Source organism: Rhipicephalus microplus, chromosome 3 (assembly GCF_043290135.1).
Source record: "Rhipicephalus microplus isolate Deutch F79 chromosome 3, USDA_Rmic, whole genome shotgun sequence".
Taxonomy (NCBI): domain Eukaryota; kingdom Metazoa; phylum Arthropoda; class Arachnida; order Ixodida; family Ixodidae; genus Rhipicephalus; species Rhipicephalus microplus.
This window is the reverse complement of record NC_134702.1, coordinates 259,755,165-259,779,353: the sequence shown is the minus strand read 5'-3', so window position 1 is coordinate 259,779,353 and position 24,189 is coordinate 259,755,165. Positions and strand designations below refer to the sequence as shown.

General features: G+C 48.4%; 1 protein-coding gene across 2 annotated transcripts in view; it reads right to left on the bottom strand.

Annotated features, from left to right (window-relative positions):
- The window catches only part of LOC119168498 (general transcription factor 3C polypeptide 3), a 223,399-nt gene that overhangs the window by 10,141 nt on the left and 189,069 nt on the right, over positions 1–24,189 (bottom strand). For both annotated transcript variants that reach the window (XM_037419903.2, XM_037419907.2), the window contains exon 18: positions 8,506–8,680. In XM_037419903.2, the coding sequence (XP_037275800.2) occupies positions 8,506–8,680 (175 nt within the window). The remainder of the gene's footprint in view (positions 1–8,505; positions 8,681–24,189) is intronic.

The window sequence follows — 24,189 nt, the reverse complement described above, 5'->3', positions numbered from 1 at the left end:
AAAAGCATCATTATATAAAGCTTAAATGAAAAAAAAATTTAAAAAAAGAGTACACACAACAGTGGTGATAAGGATAATAAAAAACATATATATAAACTCAGCAGAAGAAAAGGTACGTTAACAAAATACAATAGGCTCCAGGTAACAAGTGTAGGCGCGAATAACACACACAAAATATTCAAGTAATTCACATAAACAACACCACCGCATAACTGCATTAATCGATTGGAACTTCTAAGAACACTTTTACCGCTTTCAGAAAGGATGATGATTCTGTTAGAGTGGCTACATCAGCTGGCAAAGAATTCCAGTTGGTTATTGACAGGGCTAAGGGCGAGTTTTGGTATGTTTTTATTCTCGGGAAGATGGGATTAACTTTGTTAGGGTGATCAACACGGGCTGAAATGTGTGATGGCGGGAGGATATGCTTGCGCGCAAACTGGGAGTTGCTGTGGAAGAGCGAGTGAAAATTAGATAGCCTTGCAAGTTTACGGGGCGTGGCAAGGGAGGGCAGATTAAGCTATTTCAGTATGAAACTTGCGCATTCATACGGTGAGTATGACGACGTTATGAAGCGCACAGCTTTGTTTTGAACTGATTCAACCAGGTAAGTTAAATTTTCAGTGTGAGGGTGCCATATTATTGAAGCATATTCCAGCGATGGTCTTATCAGGGAAACGTATGCATGCAGTCTGGTTTCTTTGTTGGCAAGGTATAATCGTTTTTTGAGGATTCCAAGTTTTTTTATTGCTTTAGTAGTGATATGTTCAACGTGAGTGGTCCAGTTTAGATTGGCTGTGAAAAATACCCCAAGATATTTAAAGGATTGTACTGAATCAATTCGAATGTCATTCATGGTGTATGACTTATGCAAAGGGATTAGAGCAGAACTAAATTCCAATTGCTTAGTTTTCCCTATATTAATTTCCATCTGCCACGTGTCGCACCACTCGGCCAGCCTATCGAGGTCAGATTGTAAAATGATATTATCGGTAGGGCAAGTTATTTCTTTGTAAATAACGCAGTCGTCTGCAAATAGCCAAATTTGCAAACTTATGTTACATGCTATGTCATTAATGTAAATTAAGAACAAAAGAGGACCAAGAACCGAGCCTTGGGGAACACCGGATAAAACGCTAGTAGGGTTCGAGATGTAGCTATTTAGCTTTACAGATTGGGAGCGGTTAGTAAGAAATTGCAGTATCCATTGTGTTGTATTGTTTTCAAGCTTCAGATTGCGAATTTTTAGTTCTAAACATTTGTAGGGGACCCTATTAAATGCCTTTGAGAAATCAATAAATATGGCATCGACATGACGGGAAGAGTTAAGCGCGGAATGAAGGTCAGTAACTACTTCGAAAAGTTGCGATTGACATGAGAAATTTTGACGAAAACCGTGTTGGTTGTTTAGGAGCAAGTTATTTAAATTAAGATAAGCCATTATATTTGTGAATAGGATATGTTCGAGAAGTTTGCAACATATGGACGTCAAAGAGATTGGTCTGTGCTTATTAGGCTGAGTATTATCACCAGATTTGAATATATAAGATGGTCGCTGGTAGACCGGCCCTCTCTAAACCCGCACTGGTATGGATCGAGCAATTTGTTTGTTTCTAAGTAGTGAAGTAACCAGCAATTAATCATTTTTTCAAATAGTTTGCCGAGGCACCTTGTTAACACTATAGGTCTGGAACTTGATACAGTAGAGGGATCCTTTACCTGTTTCAAAATTGGAATTATAACAGCCTCCTTCCAGGAGGATTGGATCACACCTGAAAACCATAAGCGATTATAAAGAGAGAGGAGGGTTTCTTTAGTTTCGGAGAGTAGTTCCTTCAGCATCGCGTACATTACGTTGTCAGAACCTGGGGTAGATGTATTACAGCAGCTGAGTGCTGTTTGCAGTTCTGCTAAGCAGAATGGTGCATTATATGCCTCATTTCTTGCAAATTTTCTTTCTAACTTTTGTTTTTCTATTCGTACCTTGTAATTCAGGAAGGATTCGGAGTAGTGTGAGGAGCTCGATATGTGTTCGAAATGTGTGCCAAGAAAGTTGGCTTGATCCTCCAAACTTTCCCCGAGGCTATTTACTAGTGGAAGGGAATACGTTTATTGGCCCTTAATTTTCTTTACCTTATTCCACACTTTTCCCTCATCTGTGTATGAGTTGATACTCGATGTAAACTTTGTCCAGCTCTCTCGTCTAGCTTGTCGACGCGTTCTCCTTGCCTGCGATTTGACCCGCTTGAAATTTTCCAGGTTTTCTACTGTAGGGGAATCGCGAAGCAACAACCATGCTTTGTTCTGAGTGGTCCGTGCTTTCCTGCATGCGTCGTTCCACCACGGGACTCGCCGTTTTGAAGACATGCCGCTCATTTTGGCAATACATTTAGTTGCGGCATTAAGTATAAAAGCTGTAAAATACGTGACTGCATCATCTATGGTCAGGGCAGACAGCTCAGTCCATGTCATGTGTGTAAGAGTTCTATACCCTTCCCAATCAGCTGAGTCAATCTTCCATCGAGGAACTTGCGGGGGTAGTTGATCTTTGTTCGGCGCACTCAGAATGATTGGGAAGTGGTCACTCCCATAAGTGTCTTTAAGAACGTTCCACTTAAAAACAGGTAAAAGGGACGGTGATGAAATGCTAAGATCTATGGAGGAGTACATGTTGTTTGCAAGGCTAAAATACGTAGGCTCCTTCATATTTAAAAGACAAACTAGAAGAGAAAAGGAGCTGCTCAATGAGACGTCCTCGCGCATCACAGTGAGCATCGCCCCACATGACATTGTGTGTATTAAAATCACCTAGAACCAGAAACGGCTCTGGGAGTTCATCTATTAATGATTCTAGATCACGTCTGTGTAGCTGTTGATGCGGTGGTATGTACACAGAACATATGGTAATGAGTTTATTGAAAAGTACAGCTCGAATGGCCACTGCCTCAAGGGCCGTTTGGAGCTTCAAGTGCTGGCATGCTATACTTTGATCAGCTATAATGGCCACACCGCCAGATGGTACGACAGCATCCTCCCGGTCTTTTCGGAAAATAATATATTGCCGTAGGAAGTCCTTGTGCTTAGGAGTTAAGTGCGTTTCTTGCACACATAGCACTTTTGCGTTAAACTTACTCATAAGTTCTTGGACGTCATCTAAATTTCTAAGTAATCCCCTTACGTTCGACTGCATGATTTTGTCCATAGTGGAAAAAAAAAGAGAAAAAGTGCTGTGTGCAGAGAAGACGGAGATTTAGCTCATTTTACAGGGCCTTTGTCAGGCCCTGTAATCGGCGTTTTGTCCTTTTTGGGGCGGTCGAGAGAAGCTCGCCGCTCCTTCGGCGCTTCCTGCGCCGTTTGGCTTGAACTGGTGTCCATAGCCTCTTGCGAGGCACTGGATGCCCTTTCTACAGAGAGATCTGTGCGTCGCTTAGACTTCGCCTCGATCGACGAAGTCTTTGTCCCCACCGAGCTGGGGGTCGATGAAGCCCCCTTGGCCTCGTGATTGCCCTGGCTGCTGGCAGAGCTTGTAGAGGTCACTGGTGTGAACAGGCTGAACGTGGGCAGGGCAGCGCTGGCTGCTCCCGCCGTAGGGGCTTGTTGCATTGGCCTCGGCACGCTAGGCGCGGTCCAGGCAACTGCCAAGGGCCTTTGTGGTGCCGCCCCTCGTTGCACCACTTCGGCAAAAGGTGTTTTTAGTGCCAATGATAACGATATCCATTGTCTTGCTTCCCTGAATGTGATATTTTCCTTAACTTTTATAGTTATTATTTCTTTTTCTCTTTTCCAGGCTGGGCACACTCTGGAGTATGCGGGGTGACTACCTTCGCAGTTAGCACAGAGGACCTCGTCATGACTACATTCATCAGCACTGTGGCCAGTTGTGCCACACTTAGCACACATCAGCTTTCCTCGGCAGCTCTGGGATGCATGACCAAATCGCTGGCAATTGAAACAACGCCTCGGGTTTGAATGAAGGGTCGGACATGGAGTTTTATATAGCCAGTTTCAAGAGTCTCAGGTAAAGTGATTGAGTTGAAGGTGAGTATCAAGTGCTTTGTTGCTATTTCGTTGTTGTTACGTCTGATTTTGATGCGCTGGACATGTATTACACCTTGGTCCTTCCATCCATCAAGGAGCTCTTCTTCACTCAGTGTCATCAAGTCTTCGTCCGATACCACGCCCTTCACTGTATTCATGGTACAGTGCGCGCTCACAGAGACGGGAATGTTACCAAAGGCTACAAGGTGCAAGAGTTTATTGTACTTTTCCTTGTCTTTAATTCGAGAAGCAGATCTCCACTAACCATCTTTGTGGCCTTATAACTGGTTCCAATGGTCTCTCTCAAGCACTTGGCCACAAGGATGAGATTGCTCTAGCTTTTGTAGATGATTGTTCGCAGTGGAGGACATAGTATTTTTGGAAAGTTTCTCTGTTTTTGGGCCAAAGTAGGGAAGTTGCGCCGGTGTGTACCCTTTTCGAGGCGCGATCAGTTAGAGGCGGGGTCGAGGATCCCATGGGAAAATGTGGATTTTTCGATAACGGCGCCTACCACCCATCACGGAGTCCAACAAGGGGACGTGGCAGAGCATGTGGGCATGTCTGCGCAACACCAGCAGTACGCAGTTACTATAACCCAATATAGTTTACCCTAGTTTGGATAGCCACACAAGGTTAACCCTTGACGCCAGGAAAAACAGAAGTAAATTGAAGAGAGGAGAGAACAGGAAATATTGGAAGTAAGAGGGAAAGGCGAAGATGAAGAGAGGGAGAGACAGGAAAAGGCCACTGCCGGTTTCCCCTGGTTGGGTCAGCCCAGGGGTGCCATCTACGTGAAGCCGAGACCAAAGGGATGTGTTGCCGCCACTGGGGGGCCTTAAAGGTCCAATCACCCAGCATTGGCTCAACCCCCAGGATCCCCTTTTCCCGGACACGGCAAAGCCACGCACGGCTAGGCGTGGGAGGGAGTCGAAACTCCCCTGTCAGCTCGGGTCCATGGTGTCGCTACACACCAAACGCCTGCTTGCGCAGGCGCCCCTGCGGGGAAGCTCAATGCATGACAACAACTAAAACGACACTATTATCAACAACAGTGCCCTACTTACCGATAAATTAAGGTAAATGCACAAGAACACAAGCGCCGCAGTAGGACATTTTCAAAATGATCCCGATGACATTAGACGGACCGACTACAATTAATCACTAGTAATTGATCTGACTGCACTAAATAAAGAACTTTCCGTGCATCAAGAGATGCTATAAAATGCTACTTGTTCTTTTCTGTTGGATTCATGGAAAAAAGAAGCGCTGGACGTTACTATGGAGAATTGCGTGAGAGGTTCAAAAATTCAATTTTCGCGTGGTTACACGGGACAGGTGGTGCCATCTAGCGGGCGAAGTTGAAACAAAAGCGTCTACAATCTCTGAGCCAATAGAGGGAAATTGATTAATGGCAGTTTTTGCTGCTGTGTCTCTCCCTGCTTTCGGTGTGCTGCTACTAGCGCAGTAAAGCCAGGCAACACTGTGCACGGCAACAGTGACGTGAGACGGACCGGTCAGTCCGCTTCTTGAGGCGGGTAACTTGAAGTGCGCTAACCTTATGCGGACCACTAAAACGTGACTATTTCAAAATAGGTCCTCCCTTGGTACAAAAGTAACACTACAAGGTTTCTGGACCACCATTTCAACAATCAACGCCGACTTAATGGTTGACTTAAGTGTCCCTTTAAGGTTGCGCACTGGATGCGTACGCTAAAGCTTATTCCAGACTTGCACGACCACCAGTGATAAGGCTGGAAAGCCCGAGGCATGAGCTTGATGTCCAAATGATGATCATTTTACGCACTGTGCACCAATATCAGTGTACAGTGTGCATTGCTTGCGGCAATTTGACTTCCCGTTACGCGGCTAGAATTTTGGACAAATTAAAGATTTTTACCTTTAAGAGCTTACAACTGCCTTTGTGCACATGACAAATACTACACTACACATAACTATGCTATACTTTACCCTCCCCTTCTTTCCCTCACCTTCGTACCTTCCTCCTCCGGCCCTCCCCTGCTATAATACAAATTGTTGTCATGCTTTGCCCCGAGACTTTCCGTCCTTAAAGGAAATGCCGGCTATTTGGGCAAATTGGGCAAATTGCATTATAATAAGGGTTGCAGTGGAAGCACGAAAGTGCTGGAAGAAAAGCGAACAGAAGGCGAGGATCGGAAGGCAAAGAGGGACAACACGAGCGCTGGCCTTCTGGTCCTTACTTTTTTATCCTGCATCTTTCCTATACTTACTACACATGGCCAGGCAATGACATGAGATGGGTATTTACAATATTGTTTGTATTTCCGACCTCAGCTAGTTTATTTTTTAGCGATATTTTACATCTTGTTTATTAACTGTGCTATGAATTGTTCAATCTTAGTGTTTGTTCCCTTTTCTTTTTATATCTGTTTACACTGCTCTCTTCTGTCCTGCCTCCTTGGACTTTTACTGGGTCTGCAGTACGTTGTACATAAAAAAAATACACATGACAGTGGATGATGTGAGATGACAGCTCAGGCCATTCAAGTGCACTGCACTTTAGTATTTAGATGCCTCGCCCGAACCACTAGCCATAAAATTAGCTTTAGTTTTTACAGAGGAGCTAAGTATACCCAATAATGCAAGATCTTTAGATGAAGACACTTTCGAAACGCAATCGACCAGATAAAGTAGCAATGCCAAGCGCCAGTCGTGTCGCTGACAGCAATGGGTACCCATCGACAGAATGACGCAACTCCGAGACAGAAACGCGTTCCTGTAGCCATAGAGTTTCCTAAATTTAACTAGAGGAGACTATAATGCAGCGACCATTCAACGATCATGAAAATGATGGGTAGTACACGAATTTGCCTAGTCTTCGTACTTGCGGGTGACGAATCGCACTTGATGCTTCGTTTATTGCTGTGTTATGGTTTTGTTTCAAAAGAAAGAACAAACCCTTTTAAACTTCGTGACCCAAATTGAAAATGGTAAGCCTAAAAGATTAAGGTGATGAAGCGCAACCGCTGAAAATTTGCTGATTTTTTTTCCATGAAAAAACAGCTTTAAGCCACACGAATACACGCGGAGCCAGAAGTACGAAAATTAAACAAATCCCTGTACTACCCATCATTCCCGTGCTCGCTAAAGCGCCACACGTAGCAGCTCCCATAGACACTAGCACAAGAGTTCCCTCTGAGGTATAGTTAGGAAACTCTATGCCCGTAGTAACTAGCACTTTGCGAGAAATCAGATCCTATACAGCGAATGCGACTACCACATGGCAGCGACTAATGCCGGGAAGGCATACGTATTTTGCGGTTGAAAAAATGGGACATGTGGTCGAGGCCAACGTCGCGTTCTACGTCGGTTGCTATAGCAACAGTGCAGACAGCATTTTCTGTGTTTTAGTTGCGTCTTGCCACTGACAGATACCTGCCGCCATCAGCAGGCTCACAGACGCATGCTGTTGTTACTTTACCAGTCAAGCAATCTAGAGGAGGGGGAAGATAATGAAATAAATAAAACAAAGTGGTGGTCCAAGTGAGAGCAAGCTGCTTTAGTCCCCTACACTAGTGCATTTACAGCTTCACTGTCCAACTGTCTTCACAGAATGGAACTAGCTCAATTTTCTTCAACCACCTTCACACCACTATAGTGAATGATGGGCTTCTTTTCAAAGAGCTACAGTTAATCCATGACTGATAACAATGCTTGCTGTTGTACAGTGACTTTAATGCTGCTTGCCTTTCTGTGCACAAGTTTCATGTCTAGCATGCTCTCTGGACATGAAATTTGGGATGCTCAAATCAGTAGTACACCATGCAGGAAGCGAACAACTGTGGTACACTAAAAACAGCAGCACCTGCAATTGTGGGCATAGAGTCAAGCTCTTAAATCTTAAAAGTTAAAGTGTAGCACATTAGACATGGTAGATAATTTTTTATAAGCTTTCTATGGGGCCTAGAGTACAAGTTAATTATACTGTGAAAAGTGCACTACTAAATCCAGTTGAAAGGTGTTCATGGTACCAAATAGTGATCACTTGCATTCTTTTTAGAAGGTAACACTTCGCATCAAGCGCTTAGAGGGCTGAGAATTTTTCGACAACATCGTGCAGTGCAGCTCACATTTGCAGGTAAAGAAAACTCAGATCTCGTTTGCTTATGAACATTTTGCTGATTATTAAAACACATATAAAAGTAATCATCAATAGAGTTACTCAGCAGTGGAAGGGGCTAATTATTGATTATTACAGAGAAAAGACCACAAACCAATGCATTCAGCAAATTGGCTTTCATATTTACAGCACTAGACAGCTTCACAGAGAAGGCACACAAAACTCACAGTGCTACGCATGTCTTGTGGGCCTTTCTGTGGTGTTGTGTCGTGCTGTGAATATGGAGGCAGGAAAGACTTCAGTTTTTTCCACACATGTAATTAAAAATAAACATGTGAACTACGTAACTGTAAAGACACCTTACTTACCTAAGGCATGTTTGTAGGTGCCTGACACCAGGGCATTGTGGCCGTTGAGCAAGCCAAGGGGCACACTGTGTGGTTGCTTGTACACCTGGCGCAAGCAGAAACGGTTCTGCCGCATTACAGGGCTCAGATTCACTGCCAGTCCAAACAGGTTCCAGGCACGATTGTGGGCAGCATACTATGACAGGAAATCAATCATCAGTGAACTGCCTCCTCAAAAGCACACATAGTGAACACATGGGATGTTTATTTCATAAGCGTATGTTAGAAATGTGGCTCTTGTTGACAGCCTCTCCTGACAGCTGGAAAATGCAGCTAGAATCACACACAGAAACAGCACAAAACATTACTGGCACTCTCTTTGGCGGTACAATGTCATCAAGTAGCAAAACAAGTTACCCACTGTTCAATCCCGTTAATGCACTGGTTAGCTGTCTATTTCGAACCATCACACCCAGCTGAACATCCTAACACATAACTTATATGGGCCTACACTTAAATTAAAATTATTTTTATCCTTAAATAAGCCCCCTGGATGATTTGAACATTTATTTACTTAACAGGTCAGGTGGGCCCAAATGTTGACCCTGCAAGCATCTTGCAAGCCCAGAAGTGTACAAAGAAAGAACCAAACAATGCAGGCACAACTACATTGCATATCTTTGCTGAGTGCTTTGCAAAGAATACCTAGTGCAACTGGTGTGTAAGCTACGACAGGCCAATATGCTAACTATATGGTCGGTGTTAGGCTCAAGCTCTTTCAAGTAAGTGTTGCAGCATGGGAACCGAGCAGCTGAACGGCATTTGAGCACACATTCACTTTGTGCGCGAACTACTGGGAAAAACAAAAACTTTACACTACAGAAAAGGATCACCACACATGTAGACAGCTGAAATAAGGCAAGTTTTGTCTTGTGGAGAATGAAGTTCTCAACTATGTTAATAGGCTGCTGTGTAAAAGCAGAGTCCTGATTGAAAACCACATGCAGGCCACACATCACGTCATTTTAGCTTGTGCTATCAAAGACAATGAGATAAATGTGCCGAAATTGTTCCTGCTTTGCAAGGCACATGATATGCCAAACGTTATTGGCAGACTGAGAACTTGAAGTACAAGAGTTCCACCACTCAAATCCATCAAGCAGTCTCTCAGATTATAAACATCAATGAGATGACTCCTAACTTCAACATGCTGCACATGTGCAAGGACAATGGGTGCTGAAAGGTGGTGATGAGCGGTGTGGTCGGCAGCTACAGCTGACAGCAGGAAGCTGTCGCTATTGGTCGTTTTCAAAAAACGCTCCCCAGGAACTCTCGAGAAAATGGCTGCATGTTGGAGGACTAGCTGAAGACAGTTTCCGGATGGGGCTCTTTTTTTTTTTGTTCATTTATTTACGCAGTACACCAATATGCTAGCCCACCGAGGTCAGGCCAGATATGCAATAAAGACAATATTTTTTTACTGTGAAAAAGTATTCAAGAAAACTTCACACGACCACTGACGGCTTAAAGTTTGATGCCTTATCTAAGACCCGTCAATGTTCATGGACTCCCGAATTCTTAACTGATCACAGGCAGCTTGTTGTTGTTAACTCCTGCAAGTCTCTCCCCTTTTGTGTTTGCTCCACAAGCTACTGTACTGTACTAGGCCCCCTCCTTTTTTTTTGTTGATATCAACAACCTATCACATAGCAATAACCGTAAGATTAGACTTTTCACTGCTCATTGCATACTCCATCACCATGTACTTTACGTTTGCTATTGTTCCAACTTGCAAAGAGTCCATCACCATGTACTTTACGTTTGCTATTGTTCCAACTTGCAAAGAGATCTTAACACTATACAGGCATGATGTGACTACTTGTTAACGTCTTTGAGTATAGTCAACCACGATGGATCAGCAGCTCTAGAGTGCTTGGCTGCAGACTCGAAGGTCGCGGGTTTGATCCCGGCCACCGCAGCCGCATTTCGGTGCAGGCAAAATGGTGTAGAGGCTCGTGCACTGTGCGATGTCAGTGCAAGTTAAATAACAACAGATAATAGAACTTTCCAGAGCCTTCCACTACCGCGTCTCTCACAATCATATTGCGGTTTTGAGACTTGCATGGGTGGAAGTGGACTACAGTGTTTTGGAGCAGCTCAGGGAGCAGTAATATGTTGTTGTGGAGCACCTTTGACACAACAAAAATGGAGTTTTTGAGCAGGTTCAGAGCACCGAAAGATGTGTTTTGGAGTAACGCAAGTTAGTTTTGGAGCAGCTTTTTAGGATCAAAGAACATCGTCACTGAAAATTATTTCTTGCAAAAAAAAAAAAAAAGAAATTGAATGGTTTCCAAAACTAAACACTCAGTTCCATTGAGCTTACCAGACACACCACCCACAAGTGCACTTACGCATATGTGTGTGCATGTGTGTGCATGTGCGTGTGATACAAAGGATGGTCATTTAATACTATGCCTGAAAGGAAAAGAAAAGTATATTCGGAGTGGTAAAAACTTGGAACTATTTTTTATGCAAACATATCTATAGTAATACCTCGTAAACTCAAACTTGACAAGACACGACTTTGGAAACTTCTCTCCCGACTGTCGAATAAGCAAGGACTCTTGGAGACGTATGACACCATCATACAGGACAGTAATAATTTGTTTACTCAAATTTGCATATCTTGAAAAATTGGCTAAGTTGAAATTTTTCGCGGCACCGAACCTTCTCCGTTACGTCCCATGTATTTTTTTCCCTTTATCTCAAAGTATTTCTGGATCAGATTGCGGACATCTCAAAATCTTGAGTGGGAGTGGAATGAAAATTCCGCCACCGGACCATTACACAAGATGTGCGTCATGCTGCTACGCCTGAAATCAGTCAAATATTTGCTTTTTATTTTTTATTTAGCCGCACTTACCCCTACGTCGATACTTTCTTCAAATGTAATGTCTGAGCTTAGTGGCATATCAACTTTCTCGAGCAACCTTGTGGCATGTCATGCGACTCCACGGAGAAAGGAAAGTTAGGAGAGGCCCTGACATCACTCGTTGTGAAGCCGCAATGAAGCCGGAAGTCGGCCATATTGATTGGGCAAATTCACCTCCCTTGTTTACATCCGAATGTAAAGCAGAAGGCACGACTCTCTCTCCGGCTCAGAAAGCACGTCAGCTGCGCAGCGTGCGTGTCCTGATGATCCGAAACTAATGTAACGGGGCTCAACACTCTGGGCCAGCGCGACACTTTCGACGAAATCATTTCGTCCAAGTATTAACAGCGAGTAACAGCACACCGACAATGAAGCAAGTAGAAGAGAATGCGCGCTAGATGTGTAGAGGACGCCACCTCTTGCTCCTAGTAACTGAGAGGTGGCACCCCCACTCTGTATAAAAGGCATCGGTGGGCATTAAACGGGGCTTTTTGCTGTTTGTGAACTACGCGTTGTCAGGTCATTCTTCGCATGCTTCACGCCCACTTTTGGCCCGGCTAGCGGCGTCCGCGCTACCCGGGCACGTCACTACATGGTATCAGAAGTGGGATCCTGTGACAACTGTGCAACATGCAGGATAACCCAGCCGCCACCTCCGCCGAGACCGACCAGCTCTGCCACAATCCAACGCTTACACTGGACGAGGCGCTCATCCAAGCGCGTCAGTACGAAGACGCTGAAAATGAGAAATTGCGGCGTCAGGGGACAGGCTTTGCACCAGACGCACTGAACGTCGACGCCGTTGCGAACAACCAGTACCGAATGGCCGACGCCCCAGCATGCGAAGCTGCCCGAAGTAAAAGTAACGTCTGTCGGCCTCCTGAGTACCGCGCCGGCACGAAGTCGGCATGCGATTTTTGCGGCCACGCCCCTCATCCGCGATCTGAGTGCCCAGCACGGTGGGCCACATGCAACCAATGTCGCAAGAAGAGACACTTCGCGGCGGTTTGATGCTCGAATAATACTAGGCGTTTAAGACAAATCCAGCTCTGCGCCGTGGATGCCTCGCATACAGAACGCCGGCACGTTGTTGTTCATGTCAACAGACGCCCCCTTCAATTCAAAGTGGATACTGGGCGGACGTTTCGGTCGTACCTCTGAGCTTCGCCGGCTGCCCAGTAGACCTTGACAAACCCGATAATGAACGGTTGATGGGGCCGGGCCGCTGCCGCCTAAGGTTGCTTGGGATGTTTCCTGCTACCCTGTCGTGGCGAGGCCGGTCGGTATGCAAAACGTTGTACGTTGTACCAGACATTGACTCTCCTCTGCTGGGGTACTCGGCGGTAGTGGACCTGGGAGTCGTCCAGTTTGTTGACACTGTGGAAGATGCGGAAGCTCCGAATAGGCCCCCAACGTCAGACAAGGCCGCAGCTTCGCTGTTCTCAGGCCTTGGCGAGATGCCTGAAGAATACCACATTCCTATCAAGCCGGGAGCGATTCCATTTTCTCTCAGCGTTCCTAGGCGCATCCCTATTCCCCTCGAAGGCGTAGTCAAGAAGGACTTAGATGCCATGGAAAGGGACGGGGTCATCCGGCGAGTCACAGTGCCAACTCTGTGGTGTGCTGGTATTGTGCTGGTACCCAAAGCCGATGGCGAATACAGAATTTGTGTTGACCTCACGAGGTTGAACCAAGTAGTTCTTTGGGAGAGACACCTTATGCCCACAGTGGACCAGGTGCTTGGCCGTCTTGGTAATGCCGCGGTCTTCTCGAAACTTGTTGCAAAATCGGGGTTTCATCAAGTAAGGCTATCGGAAAGCTGTCAGGAGCTGACTACCTTCATAACACCGTTCGGGCGCTACTGCTACCGCCGCCTGCCCTTCGGCATCACGTCCGCTCCCGAAGTATTTCAGCGCCAAATGTCTCGGATTCTAGAGGGCCTGGAAGGGTGTGTGAACATGGTAGATGACATTCTAGTAATCGGCAGGAGCCGTTCCGAGCACGACAGCAGACTCCAAGCAGTCCTTCGCAAGTTAGAACAAGCGGGCATTACGTTGAATGCCTCGAAATGCTCCTTCGGGGTATCTTCCGTCAAGTTCCTTGGTGTAGTGGTAAGCGCCAGTGGCATCTCGGCTGACCCTGACAAGGTATCTGCTATTCTGAACATGAAGCCGCCGACAGATATGCATGGCGTCTGTCGTTTCCTGGGCATGCTGACATTGGAAGATTTTTACCGAACCTGCCTGCCGTCACTACACCGATACGGCTCCTGTTGAACAAGAACGCGGTCTGGACCTGGGACCATGCGCAAGCAACCGCTTTCGGGACATTGAAGGGAATGGTGGCATCTAATGCTTGTATGGCCAGCTACAATCCAGAGCTACCCACCCTTGTGTCGGCAGATGCCAGTTCGTTTGGGCTAGGCGCGGTTCTCTTGCAGGAGCAACGGACGGGAGAGCAACGGGCTGTCGCATTCGCGTCAAGAGCACTGACTACTGCTGAGCAGCGGTACAGTCAGATTGAGAAAGAAGCGCTTGGTGCCTCTTGGGCTATCGAGAGGTTTGAAGAATTCCTGCGTGGACTCAGCTTTGTCGTTGAAACCGACCATCAGCCGCTCGTCAGGTAATTGGTTCCGCCGATCTGGACCTCATGCCCCCTCGCATCCAAAGATTTCGCATAAGGCTCATGCGATATCAGTTCACAGTCAAGTATGTTCCAGGAAAGTATCTGGCCACGGCAGACACCCTCTCTAGGGATCCCGAAGGCTCTTCCACGTTTGAAGAGGACAGCACCGAAATTTTTGTGTCTCTGGTCGTGGCAGCCCTTCCTTCAACCCTGGCCGTACGTCTTGAAGACTTCAGGTCTCACCAAACTTCAGACGGCGAGTGCTCAATGCTGAAAGCATACTGCATGAAAGGGTGGCCTCGACGAGACCGTCTGCCGCTCAACATGACGCGTTACTGTTTGCGAGAACATGCTTCACTGTATGCGAGAACATGCTGTTCATGGGCGGATGCCTAGTTGTGCCCGCAGCACTACACAGAGACATCGTGAACCTGCTGCACGATGGTCACCAAGGCGTCAATCGGTGCTTGGCGGTGGCTCGAGGCTCTGTGTGGTGGCCCGGTCTCAACAGCCAGGTTAAAGCAGCCGTAGAGAACTGCCCAGCATGTGCTTCTATACGCGTTCAACGCTGTGAGCCCATGATTGCGACCGAGACACCATCAGCTCCGTGGGAAAGGGTGGCCATTGACTTGTTTCATTTTGCTAATCAAGAGTTCCTGGTGGTTGTCGACTACCGTTCTCGGTACCCTGAGGTCCTCACACTCCGGTCCACTTCTGCGGGAGCCGTTATTTCTGCGATCAAGAGCACATTTGCCCGACACGGCATCCCGGTGACTGTTGTCAGCGACAATGGGCCACAGTTTTCCTGCAAAGCTTTTGAGGACTTAGGGAAGACATACGGTTTCACGCATGTCACGAGCAGTACACGCTACCCACAGTCGAACGGCGAAGCAGAGCGCATGGTTCGCACAATCAAGGAGTTGTTTCTGAAGGCCACAGACCCGTTTCTGGCTCTGCTCGCATACCGTAACACTCCCGGTGTGTCTGGCTACAGCCCGGCCCAACTGCTCATGGGACGCTCTCTGCGAACTCGTGTGCCAGCCACGGCTCAAAGCCTTGTTCCAGATTGGCCCCAGGTGAAAGAATTCAATGACAGAGATGCCGCCCAGAGACGAAGACAACAGAGAGACTACAATAACCGACACGCAGCGCATTACCTTCGTGCTCTTGACGATGGGGAGGAAGTCTGGGTGCGTGACACGCGGGCAAGGGCGACGGTCCTAAGCCCGGCTCAGAGACCCCGCTCGTACATCGTCCAGACGCCCAGTGGCATACTAGTGAGAAACCGCAGACACCTTGTCCCCTGCAGCAATCCTCAGTCAGCCCCCTCAGGTGAGACGGGAATCCCCAACCCTGTGGCCCCGACATCGGCGCCGTCTCCTGGACCACAGCGGGAAGCAACCGGTAACGCATCGGACACTCCAGCTCCTGCACCTGCTGCAGGATTGCCAGGTCACGGTTACACACAGTACAGCCGGCGCGTGGTGCCACCTCGGAGACTGAATTTGTGAGACTGCTGCAAGGACTGTTTCTTGGTGGTGCTCTTTTGGAACACTTGTGTTTGAGAGCTCCGGAAGGAGGGATGTAGAGGACGCCACCTGTTGCTTCTAGTAACTGAGAGGTGGCGCCCCCACTCTGTATAAAAGGCATCGGTGGGCATTAAACGGGGCTTTTTGCTGTTTGTGAACTACGCGTTGTCGGGTCATTCTTCGCAGGCTTCACGCCCACTTTTGGCTCGGCTAGCGGCGTCCGCGCTACCCGGGCACGTCACTACAAGATGCACTGAGAATGGTGAGTGTTTTGACATCATTAAATCAGCAACTGTACAGACAACACGATCGGTCGTGTGCCTTCTATGGTTGCATTCCGCCGCGCGGCCAACGCAGCGTCCGGCTACTCTGTCTGTGTTCCGCATGAAACTCACCGGCATCAGCATTCTGCGACCGTGGTTGACTTTGAGCACAATGCAAGTGACACTTGAACGCAGTTGCTGTTACACTGAGATTACATGGAATGCTGGGGGAGAGCATACGAAGCAGAACAGAAAAGGTGTTTTAATACGCACATGCAAACTGTTACTGTACACACAAAACACGAAACTACGTATGTATAAATGGTCCTCATTGCGTCTTGCTGGGCTCAACAGCGTCGTCTGTTGTCACAAGCAGGAGCACTGCCCAACCGTCACTGACCTGCAAGGCGTTCGTCGTTGTTCCGCTTCGTCATGGTGCCCAACGCAATTTCGCAGAACGCTTCAAATGCTTCATCCGCGTCATCCGCAGCAGGACACATGGACATGTGCTCATTCCACGCACTGTTCAGGCCCCGTGGTGGACGAAATGTTTAGTAAACGTTGCCATGAGTACAGTACCTGCCAGGATACCACTGCGTAACCAATAACGCGGCGCAGAGCACGGATATTGTCCGCCACGGCTCAGCACGAGACCTGGGGAGGCACACATGCCCCCGCCAGCCACGGCTGCTCGTTCAGCCCCACGGCGCAACACGTAACCATAGAAACGCCGCCATTGTGCCCAGTGAATATGGCTGCCATGATGTCATTTCCTCCACACTTTTCACGTAGCGCGCCGGCTGGGCATGCCCTCTCCTATCTTTCCTTCCTCTGTGTGCGACTCCCACGCAGCAGGCCTCGCCCTTTGCCCCACGCTTGGCGTAGTCGCGTAGTTTTTCTAGTTTGTTTGGCAGTGCTCGTTGTTTTTCTAAAGTGTAATTTCCATTCTGTCTAATCTGCGCGACGCACACGGTACGGATTTGATGCTGACTTCGAGGAGCGGTGACTTAGCGTGAGTGCGGCAAGCATGGCGTCACAAAAGCAGTGCGAGTCGCGAACGCTAGAAAAGAAGGTTGCCCTCATTAAGGAAGTGGAGAAAGGAGGCCCAACGAAATCAACCATCGCGCAGGAGTATGGCATCCTTTTGTCTATGCTTTTGACGGTGCTGAGGAACAAGCAGAAGGTGCTCTATGAATATCAGCAGAGTTTCTGCAGCCAGTGGAAGCAGGTTCGTGGCTCGAAGATTCCAGACGTTGAAGCAGCATTGATGATGTGGCTGAGCAGTCAACCTTCCCATCAACACAGCATTGCTGATGGAGTGCAGCGGCGGGAAGATCGTCTGATGTGATCCGTGAAGCACCTAGAGGACCCCCTTCTAGGCCCGAGCACGACCACAAAGCAGATGAGCATTAGAGAGTTTTTCTTCGCTAAATAAAATGGCAGTACTGCAAAATCTAGCTGGTTAATGTCTCTTGTATCATATTTTTTTTTTCTCTTTTAAACCTCCACAAGAAGAAACATTAGAAACTGCTGCTGAAGAGCCAGTAAGTAGTAGTTATTTTGCAAAAAAAAGCGCTAGATTTTTCCTGGCGATTTCTTGGCGATTTCCCCGGCGATCTCGAAAATCCGCTTATGTCGAAATTTGTTTTGCTTTTTACAACTTCGAGTTAACGAGGTATTACTGTACTGCAAGAAATCTCGCTAGCCCTAGAAGTTTTGCACTTGAGCTAGGAGTATAGATTATTGCAGCGCACTTCGGTTGTTGGAGTTGTGTTAACCCCTTGCTAACTAAACACCATACTCTGCTCATCTGTGCTCAGTCTGGAGTGAAGTGGGGACGGGCAATCCACAAAGCAAGTCCGCATGCCTGATATGGTGGGCCACTAGGCAGTGACGCATGGCCAGGCGCTGCGCTGCACGCAACAAACCAGGAGATGATCAGAGTCCCGTGCACGCAACCGATTCGTGTTTTGATGAAACTATCAGTTGTCGTTCAGAAACAATCGCAGCTGAGAAGCAGATATATGTATCGCAGAAAGCCGATAGTGTCTGTTCTGTTGCTATTTCAATCGCTGCATATTGTTACGGGAAAGATTTATTCACCGAGAGCTGGTCTTGCTAACGGCTTAGAGAGCGCACAGTCGAGCAGGCCAACGGGAGAAGCTTCAGAGTCCAACCCACTACAACCACGTTGTCGTCTTCTTCATTTGGGTGCCAATTCAGCTGTGTCGGTGCGACAGCTCCATACACGTATCATCACCCCGGCCCGTAAGGCACCGTCTCGGTGCCTGTTAAATGAGCAAGTCGGCGTTGTAGGGCTTGAGACGAGAAACGTGGACCACTTCCGTTCTGGGAGCAGCAGCTGATGAGTTTGTGGTAGCGGCAATCTCGTAGGTCACAGGTGTGACCTGACGAATGACTCGGTAGGGCCCAGCATATCGCGATAGTAGTTTCTCGCAGAGGCCAACACGTTGAGATGGGAGCCACAGGAGAACAAGAGATTCCGCAGAAAAAACGGCATCTCTATGTCGACGGTCATAAAGAGACTTCTGTGCTGTCTGCGACGACGATAACCGAGCACGCGCTACCGCACGTGCCGTGAGGGCACGGGTGATTGCATCCTGAGCGTACGAGGTGGAGGATGGGTGGTCTGATGAAAGCAGTGTGTCGAAGGTCAGTAAGAGATGACGTCCGTAGAGTAGATAAAAAGGGGAGTAGCCCGCTGTTTCATGACGCGACGAGTTATAGGCGAAGGTTACGAAGGGAAGAGCTATGTCCCAATCAGTGTGGTCGGTAGATACGTACATGGAAAGCATGTCCGTCAATGTGCGGTTTAGTCGCTCCGTAAGGCCGTTAGTCTGAGGGTGGTAAGATGTGGTGAAGTTGTGACGGGTAGCACAAGATCGAAGTAGATCATCAACCACACGAGATAGAAAGTAGCGACCACGGTCTGTGAGCAGGTGAGTCGGAGCGCCGTGCTGGAGAATAATGTCGTACAGCAGGAAGTCGGCAACGTCGGTTGCGCAGCTGGTTGGTAGCGCTCGAGTGATTGCATACGGAGTGGCATAGTCTGTGGCCACTGCAATCCATTTATTTCCAGTTGTAGAAGTAGGAAAAGGGCCTAGCAAGTCCAACCCCACTCGATAAAATGGCTCGGCTGGAACTTCAATAGGTTGAAGTTGACCGGCAGGGGGAGTCGTAGGCTTCTTTCGGCGCTGGCAGAGGTCACAAGATGTGACGTAACGGCGAACAGAGCGGTACAGACCCTTCCGGAATACTCGTCGTCGAATGCGGTCGTAAGTTCTGGAGACTCCTAGATGTCCAGAAGTTGGAGCATTGTGGAATTGTCGCAGAACATCCTTTCGCAGGTGATGCGGTACGACAAGTAAAAGTTCGGCGCCATCGGGGTGTAAGTTGCGGCGGTAAAAAACGTTGTCTTGAAGCAGGTATCTGCTAAGAGAAGGGTCAGCATAACGCGATTAAAGGCGGTCAATGAGGGTGAGCAGCGATGAATCTCGGCGCTGTTCGTCAGCCACGTTCAGAAAGTCAGTGATGGCTAAAACGCAGGCATCGGATTCCAAATCAGTGGAGCTAGGTGGATCAAAAGGGTGCCGGGATAAGCAGTCAGCATCGCTGTGCAGCTTTCCAGATTTGTAAACAACCGAGAACTTGTACTCCTGTAATCGAAGTGCCCATCGGCTGAGTCTTCCTGTAGGGTCCTTAAGCGTCGACAGCCAGCAAAGCGCATGATGATCCGTGATGACTGCGAACGAACGTCCGTATAAGTACGGACGAAACTTCGCAATAGCCCGAACGAGGGCTAAGCATTCCCGCTCAGTGATGGAATAATTTTGTTCCGCTTGCGACAAAAGACGGCTAGCGTAGGCTATCACACGGTTGGTGCCATTCTGTATCTGAGCGAGTATAGCACCAATGCCATGGCCGTTTGCATCGGTGCGAAGCTCTGTTCGAGCCGCTGGATCAAAATGAGCCAACACAGGTGTTGGTGATATGAGGGCGGTAATTAGCGACGCGAAGGAATGTTCTTGGTCCCTTCCCCAAGAAAATGCCACATTCTTTTTGAGGAGATCCGTGAGGGGCCTAGCAATATCCGCGAAATTGAAGACAAAGCGGCGGAAGTATGAGCAGAGCCCAATAAAACTGCGAACTTCTTGTGTGGAACGCGGAACCGGGAATTCTCGGACTGCACGGACTTTGTCAGGGTCGGGTTGAACACCAGTGGCGTCAACAAGGTGGCCGAGTAGTTTAATCTGCCGACGTCCAAATGAGCATTTCGACGATTTGAGTTGGAGACCAGCGCAACGAAAAACGTCAAGAATTGCCGAGAGACGAGACAGGTGGCTTTCGAAGGAGGGCGAGAAAACTATTACATCATCCAGATAGCAGAGGCAGGTCGACCATTTGAAACCGCGAAGAAGAGAGTCCATCATACGTACAAAAGTAGCCGGGGCATTGCACAAACCAAAAGGCATGAGCTTGAATTGGTAAAGGCCGTCGGGTGTGATGAATGCCGTCTTCTCGCGGTCGCGGTCGTCGACCGAAATTTGCCAGTATCCAGATCGAAGGTCAAGGGACGAGAAATAGTTGGCGCCGTAGCGGCAGTCGAGCGCATTATCGATTCGAGGTAAAGGATAAACGTCCTTCTTGGTGATTTGATTCAGGTGGCGATAGTCGACGCAAAAACGCCAGGTGTTGTCCTTATTTTTAACTAAGACCACAGGGGAGGCCCAAGGACTCGATGACAGCTCAATGACGTCTTTACTGAGCATTTTCTCGACCTCCGTCTGTATTACTTGGCGCTCAGCACGTGACACGCGATAAGGGCGTTTGTGAAGTGGACTGGCGTCGCCGGTGTCGATGCGGTGGGTTACGGCGCTTGTGCGGCCCAGGGGACGGTCGTCAACGTCAAAGATATCCAGGTAAGAAAATAGAACACCCCGGAGCGCCGCAACTTGGGAAGGTAAGAGGTCACTGGATATCATTTTGTCGAGGAACGCCTTATTTTGCGACGTGATGACAGGTTTCGTCATGGTCTTAGTGTCAGGTGTAAAAGAACAAATCGAACATTCATCAAGGGTCGAAAGATCGGCTAAAGTGATGCCTTGGGGAAGCACTTGGGTCGACGTAGAGAAGTTCAGAACTGGAAGTAGCACCGTGTTGTTAGCAACAACCACTATAGTATGTGGTAGTGCGATGTGGTGCGTAAGAGTCAAATCAATGAGGGGAGCTACCAGATACGCTCCATCAGGAACGGACGGGAAGGGGGACAGAGGAATGTACATAGCAGCCTGGGGCGGTAGCCGTAGAGACTCCACGGATCGTAGCCGAGTGCGACTAGGAGGAGTGAAATCGGAGCACAAAGGCAATTCGAGCCGTAAGATACCGGTAGAACAATCGATGAGGGCGGAGTGGGCGGTTAAGAAGTCAATTCCAAGGATGACGTCGTGTGGGCAAGCATCGAGGACTGCGAAGAGAACGGAAGTGTGGTGGCCAGCAACAGTAACGCGGGCAGTGCACATACCAAGCACCGATGTTCGACTTCCGTTGGCAACTCGAACAGTAGAGAACATAGCTGGTGCGAGAACCTTTTTCAGGCGAGATCGAAGTGTAGAACTCATAACAGATACTTGGGCACCAGTGTCAATTAGAGCAGTAACGGGGTGGCCATCAACGAACACCCGAAGTAAATTGCGTCTTGAATTTGTAGCCGGTTGAGGGTTTTCGTTCCGAGTCGTCAACGCAGCGCCACCTCCAGGAGCTGCACTCGTCAGTTTCCCGGGGAATGGGCAGAATAAGCCGGTGACGGAGAGCGGCGGCGTTGAGGGGAGCGTGACGGCCGACCCTGAGGTGACGGCGAGCGGCTGGACCAGTTTCTCTGGGCGACGACGTCAGCGTAGGACGGTTCGGAGCGTAGAAATGAACGGCCAGCTGAAGGGTCCAGAATATGGTCATCCGGAAAACCGGGTTGCGAATAGTGTCCACGGTCCTGACGGCGATCTACATTACGAAAGCTTGGCCGGAAATACGACCTGTTGCGGCAATGGCGGGAGATGTGCCCAACTCGAGAGCAAGAAAAGCAGATTGGTCGATCATCATGCGTGCGCCACTCAGATGGATTTCGGTAGCGTGGTGGAAACCGAGGAGTCGAAGCTGCCGCAGCGACAAGTGGAGCAGAGTGGTGGTCAGCGTTGTGGACGGGAGTGCTCATGGGCTGCGGCATAAGTCTGGCGGGCTGGGGAACCTGGACGCCCAGGTTAGCAAACTCCTGACGTACGACGGCTTGAATAAGCGAGACTGTTGCCCAGTTGTCTTGCGCAGGGGGCTGATAGGAAGCGGGTGCCATGGCTTCCAGCTCCTGGCGAACAATCCTTGCGATATTGGCAGGAGGGGCAAGTGAACGGGGCGCTGCAGAATCTTCGCAAGACGAAGTCGCAGCAGTGTTTGGTAGTCTCGCGATTTGGTGGGTGATTCGCCTGCTTTTAGCTTGCTCAAATCGCCGGCATTCAGATATGATGGAGTCGACAGTGGTGCAGTTCTTGCACATTAGTATGTTGAAAGCATCATCAGCAATGCCTTTCAACACGTTGCTGATCTTGTCCGCCTCGGACATGTTTTTGTCAGTTTTCCGGCACAGTGCCAGTACGTCTTGGATGTACGTGACGTACGACTCCGTCGATGATTGAACACGTGACGCGAGTTCCTGCCTGGCTGCCATCTGATGAGCAACTGACCGACCGAACAAATCGCGAAGCTTTTGCTTGCATGTGTCCCAGCTGGTTAATTCTTCTTCATGCGTCTCATACCAGGCGCGTGCCGTACCACGTAGGTAGAATAGAATATTTGCCAGCATAAGCGTTTCGTCCCACCTGTAGTGCTTGCTGACGCGCTCGAATAATGCGAGCCATTCTTCGACGTCCGTGCAGTCCGTCCCGGAAAACGTGCCAGGGTCGAGAAGATGGGGGAGAATCACAGGTGATGGAGCCGGCGCGGATGGCGAGGCCTGAGTGCCATTTTCAGGCATCGCGGCTGGACAAAGCTGGCGTCCACTGCGGAGTTCCAGAGCCGGGTTGTGTGAAGACCCAGCACCTTCCACCAAAAGATGTTACGGGAAAGATTTATTCACCGAGAGCTGGTCTTGCTAACGGCTTAGAAAGCGCACAGTCAAGCAGGCCAACGGGAGAAGCTTCAGAGTCCAACCCACTACAACCACGTTGTCGTCTTCTTCATTTGGGTGCCAATTCAGCTGTGTCGGTGCGACAGTTCCATACACGTATCAATATCATTGAACCTGTAATAGTTTCTTTGGATGACCTCCTTGGCGTGGCCACTGCACCCTATAAAAAAATCGTGCGAGAGAGCCGGCCCAATATGTTTTCCGCGCTTTGGCATAAAGGAAGACTTTCTGGTGGGTACTTTGGGCAACATCAGCTATGGTACTGCATTCGTTTATTGGCGAGGATGGCACAGGTTAAGAGATGCACATTGGTACTTGTGAACGTGCACTGTCATTTAGTGCACAATCATGCCGTGTTCCCAGCTGGTACAAATTATGGAGGTTTCACTCTTTAACTAGATAATTTAAAGTTACTCATGCTGGTGCCACCACTTCTGCAGAGAATGAAATGGAATGAAAAAATGATCATTACAGAGAAAAAAAATTACATAAAGGTTAAAAGCAGGTGGGTGGGGCCCCTAGTCCAAGGCTCCATTGGCCTCAGCAGCACGTCGCGCCTGGTCCAGGAGTGCCACTTGTGCCTCCTTTTCCTCGCTAGCGAGCAGTCTCCCATGCTCCATCATGAATGTTTTCGCTGGATTCTGAGGTATATTATTTTGGCTGGCCTTAACTCACATTCCCATGTAATGTGAGCAAGTGTTGACTGACCTCCACACCACGAGCAAGAACCGGCATATGCAATTGGGTGCAACGCATGTTTTAAACTCAGGTGCGGATATGTATTTGTCTGCAGGCGGCACCACTGATGCACTTCTTTTATACATGGCTGAGAATGGGGTGGGGAGTATTGCTGTCACTGTCGACGCTGATATTTTAAGATATCTCAAGGTGTGTGCGGAGCCTGGAGTAGCAGACAGGTATCTGTACGAAGGACAGTCGCTCGGTGAGTAATAGCTCCAGCTGCACTGTCCACACTATCGTTACCCGTTTCTGCTATAATGTAGTTACCCACAGTTCAAACTTTTCGAGTACCATCATACAATAAAAAATATGCACCGAATTTCGAAGTATGCGCTAGGAAAAGGATGTCGCTATCCTGTTACCTCTTGAAGGTGAAGCTCCCCAATTTATCGTCTACTTTTTTTTTCTTCACTTGGGATG